At 56.1% G+C, this 16,659-nt stretch overlaps 1 protein-coding gene across 1 annotated transcript; it reads left to right on the top strand.

Annotated features, from left to right (window-relative positions):
• The first annotated feature begins 10,904 nt into the window (after positions 1-10,904).
• On the top strand, positions 10,905-15,737 carry KVR01_010852 (uncharacterized protein). The gene is made up of 4 exons (XM_044782711.1): positions 10,905-13,179; positions 13,237-13,429; positions 13,532-13,995; positions 14,059-15,737. Exons 1-4 carry the CDS (start codon positions 12,888-12,890, stop codon positions 14,184-14,186), a joined length of 1,077 nt encoding a protein of 358 aa, XP_044639999.1. The 5' UTR covers positions 10,905-12,887; the 3' UTR covers positions 14,187-15,737.
• The last annotated feature ends 922 nt before the right edge of the window (positions 15,738-16,659 follow it).

The following is a 16,659-nucleotide window of genomic DNA, read 5'->3' as shown; positions in this document are numbered from 1 at the left end:
TAAAAATAATATTATTATTTTAATAAAATAATAAACTTTTATAGTTTTTATTATTATAAAATTATTAAATAATATAAATAAATTATTATTTAATATTTAAAATTAAAATAATTATAAATAAAATTAATTATATTAAAATATTTATTTATATTTAATTAAGTTTTATATATTAAGTAAAAGCTTTTAATTTAATAAATATAATTTAGTTAATAGTGTAATAGTAAGTTTATAGTATTTACTAAATAATAGACTATTAGTTAGTTATTATATAACCTTCTACCTGTGTGTGTTTAAGCATTCTGCAAGGCATGATAAGCGGATAGGGACCTGGTGTTCATTACATTCTTGGAAAAACTCTCTGTGTCATTCTACAGGGCACTTGAGCAGATTTCCAAACGTGGTAGCAATGCTTCTTAGATGAGCAGTGTAGAATTCTATGGTCAGTTTGAGAAACGAACGGGTTACTTTTAAAAACTGTAGACCGTCAAACGTGCCTACTTCCTGGGCATGATATCAGTTGCCATTCGAAACAACCAGTAGGTATTGCAGGAGTACCGCAACGCTTATAGTTGTATTCATCAAGCTTGTGGGATATTGTGGAGTTAGATGATATGGATCGGTAGAAATTGCGCGTAGAATACTGCCCATGATACCAAGTGCCTCGCAATCCGGCCTGCACCATGTTGGAATATGCTACCTAGGTAAGCTGTTCGGAAATCCTGGAAATTGATCTTTTAGGTAGATGCTGGTCCAAATTACAAGACCAGCCACGCCTAGATCTCGAGAATAAAATGCCAGAGAAGCATATTGCTCTAGTCTCGCGGTCACGGCCTGGGACTTGGAACAACTAACCCGGAACTAGAGCCAACAGAAATGCATTGATCTCATCCAAAATCAAAGGAGGGCAACACAGACATGCTGTTTGCATCACAGTTATCTCGCTTCGGATCAGAAGACCTGGGAAGACAGCGTGCCTCATCAAATACCGATATGGAGGCGATCCCTCTTAACAGGACACGATCGTCTCGCCGACCGGAATGAGCCGGGGGAACCTTTCAATGTTATCTGGTCTCGGGGAATTGGGAGAAGAGTAATACAAAAACAGAATTCATCCAGACGCTATCCCCTTCGCCTGTAATCAAGAGCCCGCTCACTTCGAACAGCACCATTCCATTCCCGTCGTTGTGTACCAAGAACAAACAGGTGCAGCGCTGCTGGGTTGCGTTCCAGAGCTCCTCCGGGGTCCCTCACCTGGGCACTATTCTCCCACCAACATCGCATAAAAGCCAATGACCCTCTCTACCTCCACGCACGCCCAGTGACTCGGGGCCAACACCCCCCATCCCCCCGGGGAGGCGGGCAGGTTGGTAGTGCGGGCGGCAGGTAGGAGCCGGCTCAAGTGAGACCCGTTGCTCTCACATTCCAAAGGCAGCTACAAGCAATGAAGACACGGGGACGGTAGAGGCCGTTACCTAGGTATGAATTTGTCTTTCTATCACCCGCTCGACGATGATCATGGTCTACCTACCCGACCTCAGGAAGCTTTCCCTCTGACCCCGCCTTCGGGACGATAGGCTACGCCGGGGAGAGTGAGTAGGACTTTCTCGGTTCCTCTCACCGTATCTTGTATTCGGCTTATGATAGACTGGCATCTGTGGCCGAGGATGCTTCTTGATTCGATCGGACCGTCTCTCACCAGTACTCAGTTATGTGGCACCCGAAATGGTAAATAAAAGACAACAACGGTGATGGAACGACAGATGCCTGTCTGCGTGCCCACCCAGGAGTTGCGGCCGGAAGAAAAGCTCGTGCCGCTTTGATTCCATCAGACAGATGCTCGAGACTGATCAAACACGACATAGGGAACTGGAGCAGGCAGCTGGAACAGGGGATCTCCATTGGGCAGTCACATGGCCATTGCCCACATGTGCAGCAACAGATCAGTCAACCTCCCAAAGATGTGGTCATGATGAATCCAAGCGAACATCAATCGATAGCAGGCAGTCTACGAGCAAGGTTCGCTCGAGCTCGAGATGCCCGAGATTTCCGCCCCAGATTGTGGTTGGAAGTCGTAGTCAACTGGTGCAGACAACACAATTCAAGTGCTTTCCAAAGGTTCTAAGCTGGGCTGTGTGATTAGACATTTGAATACCCCAGGGTACCTAGACACCAAACAATGTGTGAGGCCCGCCTTCCGGGGCGCTAGCGTGCGTGAAGTTGCTCGTGAAGTTGCTCGTGAAGTTGCTCTTTCAATAGCTCCGACACACGGACGTGCCATCTCGTCTCGATGGTTGTGGTTTCCAATGAGCCCTCAACTGGAGCGGGCAGCCCCCCTCCCCACCGTCAATCACACCATGGCGGGGGAAGAGCTCGGGGCAGGTGTTCCGCCACGAGCTTGTCTCTGGCGGGTCCCGTTCTACCTTCGTTCGCTCACTTGCTCGCTTGCTCTTGGCTGACTGACCGACTGACCGACTGACTGTGCATGCAGGGAAAACATTGGGATGGTTCCAACCCGCCCTCCGTCTGTTCGCCTGCAGGATGGCCAGGATGGCCCGGCCTCAACAGGAAATGGAAAGGGGGGGGGGAGTGCCCAAAAGGAAAGAAAAAAGAAAAGAAAAAAAGAAAAGAGAACAGAGAGGTCGTGCAGTGGCGTTGAGGCAGAACCGGGGGCTGGGTGGGCACACTAGCCGTGCACGACGTGCTACCTAGGTAGATACCTAGGTACCTAGGTACGTACTGTGTGTGTACACTGTGGCTTCCCTGCCTGCACCACCATCACCACCACCATCACCACCAGCACCAAAGACAGATGCTTGGTAAAGCGAGTGCTGCTAACCTGTGATCCCGGCAGCCTTTTTAGCACAGCTTGCCAGGCTTGCCAGGCTTGTTGTCTGCGACGTGCGACGTATGCCTCCCTGCAGCTGCCCTGCCAGCCCTGCGTAGGCACGCAGGCATGTCGGCGAAATCTTGCGATACGAAAAGCTAGGCCCAGTCTACTGTGTAGGTATCTAGGTACTGTGCTGTGACACAGTCGCCACCCCATCCGCCAGGCCACCCTGGTCAGGCCCGTGTGGCAAGTGCCGGCAGAGGCCATTTGGGCCATCCTCGGCTTCACAAGACAGAGCAGAGCAGAGAAGCCCATGCCACTTGCGAATACGGGCCATGGGCTATTGCAGAATCCCATCTCTGCAAGGGGCCGTGGTGCTGACCCGGTTGAAACAAACACCAACAATGCCGCCCTCCAACAAGACACCTTGGACCTTATTCGTCGAACCACTGGCCAGTGCGCCTCTCTCTCCTCTCCTGAGTCCTGCCCTGCCCGCCGCCCTCCCGCCGCCCTCCCGCCGCCCAGTCCGCCCGCCCGGTCCAGCCATCAGCTCCGCGGATTCTCGGGGTGGTCAGGTCAATGCGAGCCCCCGTCGTGCTTCGAGCACTCGAGGCACTCAGGCTGGCAGGCACTGCGAGATGCAACATGTGCACAGGATGAGTGAGTCGAAACCACATACATACATACATGCCTTCCAACGGCCCTTCCTCGATGTAATTAAACCGTGATATCGTCTGATATGTCACTCCCCCTCGCGTGCCACCATCAGCCCAGGGCTGCCAGGACCCTCGACGTACGGAGTACAGGGACGACGACTAAACCCGGGCCTTGGCCAACCAGCCCCAACACAGACAACTGACAACCTGACCACCCCGCTGACATGCTCTTCACGGGACTCATGATGAGGATGCAGGTGAGATTGTGCCCAATGCCACCCTGCTTTTAGGGGCGCTAAACACGGCAGTTGATCGGCACACTGACCAGCCCGCCCCACCCCTTGTCCCTTGCCTCGTCCACTTGCAGTCCGCACCACCCTGTTCTGCTTGTCTGCCTGTCTGCCTGCCAAGCCTGCCTGCCTGCCTTGCCTGTCAGGCCTGTACCGAGCACACTCTGACTGTCAGATACTATGTACGCTAGCGCGCATTCTGACAGCGGCGCTGCGAACGTCCCACGGTGCACAGGGTATCATCGCGCACTAAACAGGCTTCACGATTCCTCCTTTTGGCTGGCCATCTTGCCCGCGCTACAACTCTTCGGGGCTCCCTGTCGCTTCTGAGACGTTTCCCTGTGCCAATCATTGGAGTGGGGTCACATCTGGCAGCATTGCTGGCCGCTGACAGGCTCAGATCCTCACAACCCCACGCCTCGTCGACGGGGTATGAGGACCCCTGGCCAATCTCCCGGGCTTCGGGGGTCAGTGAGATTTCGAAATGAGGCGATCCGGGTTCCTCATTTGGCAAACTCTGTCCAGGTTCTGTTGCAGTCGCCAAGCACCGCCTCTGCTTACTACTACTGAGCCGAGGCGGGTTGCCACCACCCACCCTGCCACCCTGCCACCAAGACAGAAAGGAAGGACGGGAGGGGCGAGCCACGCCAGGCACGGTCGAGGGTCGAGGGTCGAGTGGCAGAGTGGCCGAAGTTGGCGGCATTTTCCTTGGGTCAGGACAGACAACTCTTTCCCCCCCCCCTTGCAGACGTCACCAACGACTGGGGAGGCCCACATTCCCGGATCACGCCCTGGTCCTGGCGGACGGCGACCCCCTCGACCCGCAATATGGCATCGCTTCCGCCGAACATTGTGTTGACAAGGGCTCCGACCTCGCCGCGCCGGGCGTTGGCATGAGCCATGGGACTCATGAACCTGGGAAAAGGCCATCTGGGGTGCAAATTACCTTCATTGTGATATTCGCTCGTGCGTCGTAAACGCCCACACCTTTTGAGGCCCTTGTGCATGGTCGGCAAGACTTGCAGGGACTGGTCTTGATAGCATACCTGCAAGTCAAGCCGTCGTCCTCCGGATTAGGCAGGCAATGCGTGACAGGTCGGGGCCGTCCAATGATGCCTCCCGCCTGCCCGGGGTCTGGAGGGGCAGGGGGCAAGGCCGTGATCGTCCCTCTCAGACCCTCTTGTCATCCCAGGTCCCTGGGTCGAGCACAGCAACTATCACTGTCGGAAATGTGGTCGTATCTGGGAGGGTTGATCGAGCTACTCTACACTCCGTACACATCTCAAGGTTGCGTCCGAACAGCGGTTCGCCTCCCAGCTCCACAAGAGCGACAACACTCGGATGGATCTCCACGCGGCCACGTGCTGTGATGGAAATCTCCGGCCATCTCACAGAGACCAGAAATGCGAGTGGCCCCGGTACAAGCCTGCCGGTCGACTCCTACCCTCTCAACCTCTCAGGACCACTCACTGTCCTGCTGCACAGGCACTAGTGCAGATGCCATCCAAGCAGCCCAAGCCAGCTTTCTGTTAGGCCCACACCGACTTCTGAGCTCCCTGGTCCACGGGGCAACCCCCGAGATGACATTGCTACATGCAAAGAGTACCACAACGTACGCGTCAACCACCATTATTTCTTTGAGTTGCGGCCCTGCGGTTTCCGCTCATACATAGACAAACGTTCCCGTGTGCGAGTGATAATGGTGCAAATTTGTGACGAGATGAGGGAAGTGCATTGACGATGTGAGGTTAAGGCTCCGTGGGCCGCTCCGGCCCGTCAAAAGGCGCGTCGTCTGCTCTCGGCAGCGTCTGTCCAAAATTGCTTCCCCAGCTTTTCGTAATTGCCGTCCGCAGCGGCGCCGGATATTTGAGTTTCAAGTCGACATTTTGGGACTGGAGTGCTAATCTGCTCGATCATTTGGGGATGAGCAGCCAAGGCCGGTTGGTCAAAACTGGATATTCTACACTAGCGTTTGTGCAATCTTTTGGCTTTCGAGCCTCAACGGTGGCCGTGCTCATTCTCGGGTGGGGCTTGACCGATCTTGTCCGAACAAGGCGCACCGACCACGTTGCTGAGGTCCGCTGTCGCGGAGCTTGTTGGAATCTGTGGGCTGGGGCCCATGACCACGAAATGAGATGGAGAGTGTGCCATCGAAGCGGGTCCCCCTATCCCATTCTTCCTTTTAGGGAAGTCCATGCGTCCCAGAGCTCCTCGCAGCGCTCGAAGAGGATCTGGGGTTGGATATGACCCTGGTGCTGCTTCATCAAAGACGGCCCACTGTCAGCTCAGGATTTGTAGGGGACATAGCCAGGTAGGCGTATTGAACGGCATCTGCAGCCATGCATGTGGCCGCCGGTGGAGTACGCCAAGTCAGCGCCGTACAACAGAGGCACCGGGGCTTGATACAACCGGCATGCGTGCCGCGAAAGGAATCTGCGTCTTCTTTGCTTCGATAAAGAGGCAAAATGCTGCCTGAAGCCCCCGGCGACGCTGGAGGGCTTCCTGACAAAAATGGCCACATCCTATGTGCTTCGGGGGGGGGGTTGTTAGCCAGTGATGCAGCCCGGTTGGCATCGACATTATGCCATTCCAGAGAACTGGCCATGTGACATGCAGTTCCATTTCAGCAGTGACCATGCTGTTTCCTGCCCCTTCCAGATGCCCGCAAAATTAGTCTACCAAAACCAGAATGTAGCATGGCTTGTGCTTAGTCGCGCAATCCTAGAAGGGAATGGAGCGGCGCCGGGCAGATGAGCTGATGACTTGATGCACCCGTTTGGGCTTGGGCTCGCGCTGCAGTGCTGGCGAGGTCGATCAAGGGTCTGCTTGCCTGCATGCTCATCTCCCTTGGGTTCCATCCCCATTATTTGTTTGGTAGTAGTCTCTGGGGTGGGCTTGGGCTTGATGCATGTGGCTACCACGGTATTATGGTTGTGCTCGTCGCTGCCAAGAGGCCGCCTGTCGCATATGCGACCATTTCTGCCATTCTACCAAGACTGCAAGACAAGCCAACCCACCCCTGTGAGGCTGTGACGTTGATAGTAGCACTGGGGCCATTTGGTATCCGCCACGCTGGGTTGCTACCCCGGCTGCCCGGGGACCCGAACATGACCGTGATGGAATCCCGCGTGGGCTTGCAAGCTACCCGGCAGCCCAGCAGCCTGGTAGAGAGAGGGTTATACGCCGGGGGTGGAAGCGTTCCGCGGGCAATATGATCAGCGGAAAGCACAATGGCTGTAAAGGTGGGTTAGGTGGGTTAGGTGCAGCTCGTGAGCAGGTACCAAGGCAACAGGGCAATCAATATATTGTGTGGACTTGTCTGCCTGTGTGCCCCTCGCAGGCGTCTTGCTGCCTGCCTGCCTAGGTGGGAAACCCGGCTGCAGCATATGTTGGGATGAGGCGCCATTGGGTGTTTTTCTGGATTGCGAGCGTTCTCGCTGTCGTTTGCCTGATGCTTGGGGGCGGCGTAGTGTGTGCTAAAGCTTGGTTCGCATGTGGAGTTGTAGGGGGCCCGGCCACCCTGTCATGGTGTTATTCCCGGATGCTGCGTCCCCGGTGGTAGCGGCCTTGTGGGCACCCACTACCATGCCCACCGCCACTTACAAGGGCTGGGAGAAGAGGGGGGGGGGCGTTCGCCGGTGGGCTTCAAGAGGCAATGCTTGCTTCATGGGAGTAAAGGCACTCTGGACAAGAGCGGCTGGCCCACCATGCCCAAATGCGCCGCCGACTTCCTGCCACTCACAAGCAGGAGTTTGAGTACCGACGGCCACAGGCGGGGGGAGGCGAGCGTGGTGGTCCGTGAGAAGCCCCTCGACGCCAAAGGCCCGCGTGGATGCATGGCCGTTGTTGCTGTCCCTGGTGCGGGATGCGGCTGAATGGAGTGACGTATGGGCAGACAGCTCCCGCGGGATGCAGTCGCAAATCGCGGGAGATGGCCAATCCACCCACACCAGGCCGCACCCCCCTGGTGGGCGGTGTGATATCTACTTGTGCTCAGTCTGCCTCGAGATGAAGTCGGGATGCATACTGGCGCGGCCCACTGTATTCTGCAATGCATTGTACTACTGTGCGCGAAAGCGAGCATGATTAGCCTTCCCTATGCTGGCAGCCTGGCAGCGCGGCAGCAAGCCTGGATCTCAAGTTGAGGCCGGGGCCGGTTGGGAGGGGAGGGGGAGAGGGAGGCTCCATGGCATCTTGGGGTCATAGGGCACGGGAGACGAGATGAAGGCTGTCGCATCGCGGCCTCAGCGCCAGTCAGCCAGTGAGTGACATCTGGAGTGCCCCCAAAGACCCAGTCCAGGGCAAACGCCATTGGCGCCAGGGTGCCGGGGTCTGGAGCCGGAGGGAGCGTACCAGCCGCGCGGGGCTGAGAGGCGTCAAGAGGCAAAAAGCGACGACGACGACGACGACGACGACCACCCCGACGACGACGACGACGGGGGGCAAGGCGCTGCAAGAGAAAACAACGACGTCAGAGTGAACACAGGCAGGCCGGCCAATGCAGCACACCCAGGGGACTGGATGACTCGTGCGCAAAGAGGTTGTCTGCCGTGTCACGCAGGTGTCACACAGGTGCTGGTGGGCTGGCTTGGTGGGCTGGCTTGGTGGGCTGGCTGGTGAATCCATTCAATCATGACTGCATCACGACGGCCGTGGTGACAATTGCAACCGGATGGACGTCAGAGCGGCTTGGCACGGATGAGGCAGCTAGTCACGGATGCAGAAGCTGGCTACGTAATGTAGTGCCCGACTTGGCTAGCGTGCGTGGCTGCGAGCCCACCAGGCAGCCCGTCCAGGCTACCGAAAATGCAATCCAGCACCTCTCTTGGCGCCAGACACCATCATTGGCGTATTCCAAGCAAGAAATGAGATGGCAGCTTCACGTAATTCTGCACCTGCCCCTTGTGCGAGTGGATGGATGGATGGATGCGTAAGTAAGTGAGTACCTAGTGTAGTGTAGGCTGGTGGGCATGCATTTGGGACAGTGTGATGTCAGTGGGGTTTCATAATGCTTTGTTCGTCCCTCCTCTCCACCCTCCACCTGCCCTGACCTCCTCACCCTCGGCCCTCACCTTAGCCTAATAAGCTGTTCCTTCCCGCATCATTCATTCCTGGACGAGGCCGCTGACTTACAGGGGGTGGGAGCAGTGAGATGTGGGCCAGGGAGATCCGGCCCGCGAGCACCATCAACAGACAACAGGGGAGCAAGATTGCTTAAATTTTGGTTTTTTTCTTAAAAAAAATAAAATAGGATGACCAAGGAGAAGAAAGGAAGAATCAAATTGAGGGGCCAATTCATTTCCCAGTCGTCTGATGCCAGAAGGGCCTTCTGGTCTTGCAGCTTGGGACTCAGAACAACTTGAGATGCATGCGTGGACGCATTCCCGTCCCATGTCAGTCCAGTCCAACCAAGTCCAACCCAGTCCAACCCAATCCAAAATCGAGCATAGTGTTATTTTTATATCGCAGCCCACCTGTGCTCCGCACTAAACGGCTCATGTGTTCCTCAGGTCCCGGCCTCGTCTGATTCAGTCAACGCTCCCAGACCCCCCGACACCCAACAGCCCTGGCCGTCCGTTCTCCTTGCCATGCACGTATCGGTACTCCGTACAAGAGAGTGGTTTCCTCCACAGGGGGGGGGGTCTCGCCCCACTCGTTCACAAGAGCCGAACCCCACCACGCCTCGGTCTTGTCATCCTCGGACACGGCGCATTGCGTGCGTTGTCCCCCTTGCTACACTGCTTGTTCCTCCGAGTTGATTCATGTCTCGGATCGTGATAAAGTTATCGTGGAGATCCTGCTACACCAGCAGTAGATTACCAGAACCACACTCTTACGTGGCAGCCCATGCATTGTGGTTTGGGTTTCTGATCAGACACAAAAGAGGTGGGGGGTTAGCGAGCACGGTCAATTGGGCGGTACGGTGCAATGCAGAGACTCGGTAGCGCCCTCACTGCCGCGGCTGATCCGTGCAGCCCGGGCTGCTGGTGTACTAGGCGCAGCCTCCCTGCGAACAAAGCAGCGACAGCCCGCCACAGTAGTCTATGTGGTACGGCACAGTACATCAGTGGCGCCAGTTAGCCTGGCTGGACGCGACTAGAGCCGAGACAGCGATGAGATTGGCCTGAGCAATGGCCGTTTGATTGTTATCATCTCGCCAGGTCAGGGTCCTGTCCAAGGTGATATCATTCTCAGGGTCCTCCTGCCACTTCTCCTCCCTCCTCCCTCCTCGCTCCTCGGCTCCCTTGGCTCGTGCGCACCCTCTGCTGAGAAAAATGTCTCTATCCGGTAAGACCGATCCTGTCGAGATTGAGGCCCCATCTGGAAAGGGTATCATGTGGGGCCTCGTCGTTGTCTCCCTTGCCTGCTTGCTCCCTTCACCACCGACCTGGTTTTGACGGTCAACAATCCAGGTTCCCAACCCAGATTCCGGACTCAGACACGCGAGACCGTTGAGGGTCTGTTGGATATCGTGTCATCCCACCCCTAGTCCGATAAGTCTCAACATGTCGTCGTCCAAGCCTGTCCCCAGCCCGTCGGCATCAGACCGACCAGGGCAGCTTGTTGTGTGGTGGAGGCAGCGGCACCTGGGGCACCTGCCTGGGTACTTACCTGCCCAGGTAGGTATCCATGCATCTACTACTACTCCGCAAGTAGGTATCTAGGTACCTAGGTATCTAGGTATCTGGGTATCCAGGTAGTCTGTGCAGAGTTTACATCTACCGCTAGTGGCCGCATGTGTGCATAGAGGGGTCTCCGTCACCAGACAAGCACCAGCACCCCCACCCACCAGCAAGGCCGATGCAACGCCACAAGGGACCCGCACCAACAATCGAAGCGCGACATCTCCAGTTTATCTCCACACTGCTCGTGCCAGGGTGCCCTGTCCTCGTCTGCCGTCGTCCCTCTGAGTGTCCCGGCCCACACCACCAACTGACCGACCAGTTGCCTCATCGCGACAGACACACGCCCCCGAAATGCCCAAAGGGCCACATTCTCTTGCCCAGTCCCGTCCAGTCCTGCCCGTCCTGCCCGTCCAGTCATGTTGCCATCCACACGCCCCCCCCCCCTTGAGTCCCAACCCATCCTGGCCGGCCGGCCTGGTTGGCCCCGGCTTTTGCTGCTCGTGCTTGTGCATCCAGCTTGCATGCCTAGATATGCTACCATCAACGGCTAGCCTACAGTACGGAGCCCCTGAGGCGGCAACGGCCTGCGCTGGGTGAACAATCGGACCTGGAAAGTGTCAGGGTGATGGGTGCTTACCGCACTGTGGATATATGTATTGTGTGTGTGGTGTAGATGGAAGTGGTGGTGTAGTCTGTGTCGTTGTGCTTGACCCCGTCCTCGGCACTCTGCCCTTGACCTTGCCCTTGACGGCCCCCTCGACGCTACGCTACCTTGCTCCGGCACACGCCCTCGTTGGCCGCCAGCCAGCCAGCCAGCCAGCCAGGGCTCACAGCTCAGCAATGCACCGCAAGGCACAGCACAGCCAGCGCCAGTGCCAGTGCCGGTAGCTGTTGCAGGTCGGGGCGGCGAAAAAGAGAACAGCCAAGAGCTGGCAATACCTGACCTCGCCTTTTTGCCTTTCATCATAGCTCCCTCCCCTCGTCCCAGAGAACCTTTTATGTAAAGCTTGGCCCGCCGACGCATTTCCTCCCCCCCGATCATCACCTTCCCTCCCAGATAGCTGGCATTGGTGCTCCAATTTTTCCTCCAATTTCCCCCGTGCCATAGCAAGTCGAGAAACCCCCAGAGACACGTGAGACGGGCCTTGGAACTCTGGCACGCACGACCCGTGCCGATCAGCACAGAGAGCCAGCTTGTCAGCTTGTCTACCCGTCCCCAAAACACCAGGCCGGCCAGGAGACTCTGCCCTGGGCTCCACGCTCTGCCCGCCCCACGCGGTATCAAGACGGGCGTACCGGTACAAGACGGGTCGCAAGGTGGGATGAAGGTGTGGTCGTCCATGACTCTGTCCGGTTCCCCACGCCTTGCTCCAAGATTGTTATCCCAAACTCCCGGCTCCTCCCAGTCCTGACCGCCCGCCGATCTTTGTCCTTTCTGTTCAACAACGCCAGAACCGCCAGCCCGCCCAAAATTGAACACCAGCTGCTCCCCAATCTCAGCCCTGGCACTCGCCTGTCCCACCTCCCACACGGCCCTATCTCCTGGTCCTTGCAAGGTGGCAGGGACCATCTGCCCAGCACCACCCAGCAGCGCTCAGCAGCACGCACCCAGGTCCTGCCTGCCCTGCCTGCCTGCCCTGCCTGCCTGCCACCCTGCCCCAACCCAAATCCCTGCTGCCAGAGGTCAACCTCGCGCTGCAAACCCACGAACGAGATACACGACCTGCCTAGCCTACCTGCCGTCTACCTACCTACCAGGCCTACCTGCCTGCGGCTTGCGACCTGTGGCCTCCTTTTCTCAGCACGGCTCCTTGTACCGCCGATCGCTGCTCTCTGCTGGAGTCGTCACAGGCCCGCTGAAGACGTGTGGTCCCCACCAGTCCCGCGCACCACCACCAGACCAAGACACAACGTTCGGGCGAGCCTTTTGGGTCCAAACAACCGATTGGCTCCATCGCGCTAGTCCTCACCTTGCACAGGGGGCCACTGTCTTCTTCTCTGCCGTTCCTGTCATCCTCCATCCTGCCAGGCCTGCCACGCCTACCTTCCCTCGCGGCGCACTTAAGGTCGCTGATCCCTCCATTCTCGAATATCTCGCGTGTGTGCTGGATCTCCAACCAGACTGATCGATTTCAAGGGAGCAAGGTCAAAAAGTCTCCCGTCTGCCACAAAGGTGACACGACTTTGAATCCCCCTACGGAATCCCGCATCTGATCAGCGAACCTTTTTTTTTTTCCTTCTTCTCCCTCTTTTCCCTCTATCCCCTTCCTCCTCCTCCTACTTTCGTACTTTCGCACCTTTGCTCCTGCCGTTGCCAGACAAGTTTGCCCTCCCCCACGACAAGGCGAACCCACGCACGACGAGACTTGAGGACCTGAGCAGGACTGCACCTTTCCGCCCTGAGGAAAACCCACCACGTATCGCCCTTGGCCGACTTCCTGGAGCTCGCACACACTCGCACACCACAGGCGCACATAACCTGTCCAATATGACGATGACAATAGACGCCAACCAGCAACGTTACGGGCATCTTCAATTCGACAACATGACTTCCTATCCCACCCACTCGCCGCAGTTTAGCAATCCCTGGGCGTCGTCCACGACCGCCCCCTCGAGTCACGCACTGTACGTGGCATCGCAACCTGGACTGGCCTCCAACCCCATGGGCCTGGATCGCCACGCACAGCAGCCGCCCTCTCGGGCACCGGCCACTACCACCGCGCCGCTGGCCCCGTATGGCTCCGTCCCGGTGACCTCAGCCTCAGCAGGCAGCCCTCTCAGTATGGTGGACCCTTCCCTTGCAGGAGGACAATCGGACTTACTTTCTGTTCCACAAGATCTCCTCAGCATAAACCGCATGCCCCATCCCAGCTCCGCACCCTCGTATGCCGAGTCTGCCTACACGACCGCGGCCTCCCCCGTGCATGCTACCTACGCTGCGTCACCCACCAGCTACGACAGCATGGGCTACCCGTCCTCCTCGGTGCGGCACAACTTCGGTCTGGCGCCCGACGCGGATCCCCACAGAAGGTATTCACAATCATCAGTCTCGTCTGGCGCGTCCTACGATCACCAAGTCGAAGGCCTGCCTCCAGTGCCCAGGAGCTCAATTGTTGACTTTCGATCCGACAGAGGTATCAGCGACGACAGACGAAGCTTCCAGGATGCCATTGAGGCCAGCCATGGCATGCTTTCAATGAAGTTCGACACCAGCAACCAGGAGACGCCCCGCGCCGGTGTCTACAACAACCGTGGCCGCGCCTCGGGAGACTCGTATGGGTTTCCTTCGGCACATTCGACCTCGTCCAGCGTCTCGTCGACAGGCTTCAGCCCTTACTACGGATCTGTGGACGGGAGCGTCAGTGACTACTCGACAGCTGGCTCCGACATCGAGTCTGTCGGGGGCTCCAGGACGCTCCCGCGCCCCCAAGGTCTGATGCACAACCAGCCCCCGGCTCCGCAGTCCATGATGGGACAGTTCAGCTCCAAGGTGTCCAGCAGCACCCAGAAAAAGCACAAGTGCAAGGTCTGCGATAAGCGCTTCACACGACCCAGCTCATTGCAGACTCACATGTACAGCCACACAGGAGAGAAGCGTAAGTACCCACCCCTGCTACCCGCCCCTTCTTTGGAGTCCCTGTTGACACTGCTACTTGCAGCTTTCAAATGTGAGGTCGAGAACTGCGGTCGGCATTTCTCAGTTGTGTCAAACCTCCGTAGACATCGGAAGGTGCACAAGGGTGATGCCCGGTCTGACGCCGGCAGTGAGGATCACCAATCTGACTAGAGAGTCCAACCAACCTCGCGACATGCCATTGAGCTATACCAATCGATATTAGACCCGCGACTGTACAATATTGCAACCCCACGAAGCCTGAAAGACGACCGAGTCGACGAGCGGCCTCATTCTACCCTTCTTCGCTCACGCATCGCCAGTTGGGCTGATAGATTTACCACCTTCTAATTCTCATCATTCGCTGTCTATACCCCCCCCCCCTTTTTTTTTTTTTTTTTTACGATTCGTTCTCGGCCTCTTGGTCGGGCCATGAGCATAGCCGACACGGGTGCATCGGCAGGAACTGGTTCGCGTCGTGCATACCATCCCGGAGTGGGGTGGAATCTGGGTGCGGCAAAAAGTTGCATGTTTCAAAATTTTGGGGACCAGAAGACTTATACCCGGTTGTTCGAGCGAGTTATTCGGTCGTTTTCGGCAGTGCATTCTTCGATTCCAGTGATTGACAGGCACTTCGCTCATCAGAAATTACAAAGGGAAGCATTGGTCTCCTTCCGACTGGAGCGAGCGGACGCGCCGACGCGCGAAACGAGTTCGCCCGACGACACTTGGAGCGAGACTCGAAACCGGGTAATTGAGAGCCTCGACCAGCATCGCTTTCGAATTCGAATCCGTCGGTATTACTCCCCATTTCGGTTTGGGGCAATTATCTTTTTGTCTGGGGTCACCGTCACTTTTGTTGATGCTTTCAACACAACCTGTTGTGGAAGATGACTCTGGGTCTTGTGTGGCAGGCCAGCAGGCTAGGAGCGAAACCCCTCTTACCTGGCCGGGCCCTATTCCAATGAGTAAAACGGCGTTCAATGGTGGTTCTGACTCTTTTGTCTTTTTACTGGCTCACTTTGTTGGTCTGGCGGACTAGCCTCGGTGTACGGGATCATGTTTTTTTACTGGGCGGGGACGGTCACGGTTTTGGTCCCATCTCTGAGCCGGCGCTGCTCAATGTCTATCGCTTGATACCACCAACCAACACACAACCCACCTAATGTCTTTCGCTTATACATCGATACCTGGAGCAACACACACCAAACGCTCGCTAATTACTACACTATACACACTTATTATATTTCACGGTCGCTACATGGAATCTGGGGGTTGGGAATGGGAGGAATATACTTGGCAATGGGAACTAGATGTCTCTCATGCTCCCAGTAGTGAGGACCACTAAAGGAGACGGAGCTACCAGCACGGACATGCGGAAGGGGCGTGGGAAGGTTGGGAGGGGCGGTTAAAGGCCTTGAAAGGAGTTATCTTGGGGATTTGTTTTGTTTTGGTTGGGGTTCTTCTTGCTCTACTTTTCCATCTGGTTTGTCTTGAATGCATGATTCCTTTTCGGTCTCCTCTGCTGACCCACGCCCCCTCTCCCACCTTAAAGTCTACTGATGTGCTGTGCGGGATTGAGAAGCTGGGGGCAAAGGAACTTTGAGGCACACAGAACGAACACTCTTGTCACTCGACTGTACTACTAGCTGAGCGAAAGAAAGTGGATCTGTGACAGGGCCTACTCTATGGTCCCGATCCAAAATAAAACTTCTTGGAACTGAGTAAAAATAGCACGTGCGTGTCAGTTTGGATGTGTGGTGTCTATGAACCTTCTATCAGCTCTACATGCGAGTCTCGTGTGATTTCCAATTGTGGTCCGCACACTCTTGTCTACATCGACTAGCTCAATTGAGATGGCTCTATTCAAAGGCGACACTATTCTAGTCCTGCAGCAAAGAAAACCTTAAATTTCTCGTATCCGCCCAGATCCCATGGGATCCCATCTCCTGCCTCCCCTACCGGCCTGAATAGTGTAGAATAAAAGCATACTGTCTCATTTGCTTGCCTTCCTTGGCTGCCTGCCTTGCCTGACATGGATGGGAGTGGATCTTCTGCCCATGAGAACATAGGCTTTGTATGTGATGGTAATCTTTCGGTGGCCCTCGGCATGGGCAGAATATGGCAAGAATAAGACAAAAGAAAGCCTGACGACCGAGCAATCAACAAGAGTGTGCGCGTGTGTGGATGTGAAGGAACGTGCCGGTGAGTTGATAGCATGGAGCAAGCGGAAAGAACCAGCCTCCTTGGGCCGGCGTGTGGCGGATCGACAGCGACATGCTCACTTGAGCACGTGGCTCACCTGGATGGGGGACGGGCACGGGACGGGGGTGGCTTGGTAAGTTTGTGAATACGGGCACCGCCGTTGATCATCTCATCTCCTTTCGTCTCGTCTCATGGTCCCTTCACATCACCGTTGACGGGGGCGACGATCTCCTCAAGGATCTCTATCTTGGTGTGCGCGTGGGCTCGGCCGAATTTGACTCGTGCCAATTGAATAATGATCAGCCCAGCTTAGAGTCATGCCTATCATCGTAACCCCAGACGGCCAGGGCGGTTCCCGCTCGTCCTGTTAGCCTGTTCTAAGTTGGGCTTGTCTGCCCTGTATACAATTACACTAGGATTGATGCGCTTACTATATCACGTT

The sequence above is a fragment of the Diaporthe batatas genome (assembly GCF_019321695.1).
Source record: "Diaporthe batatas strain CRI 302-4 chromosome Unknown Contig00014, whole genome shotgun sequence".
Lineage (NCBI taxonomy): Eukaryota > Fungi > Ascomycota > Sordariomycetes > Diaporthales > Diaporthaceae > Diaporthe > Diaporthe batatas.
The sequence above is the reverse complement of the archived record's forward strand: the minus strand, read 5'-3'. Positions and strand labels throughout refer to the sequence as shown.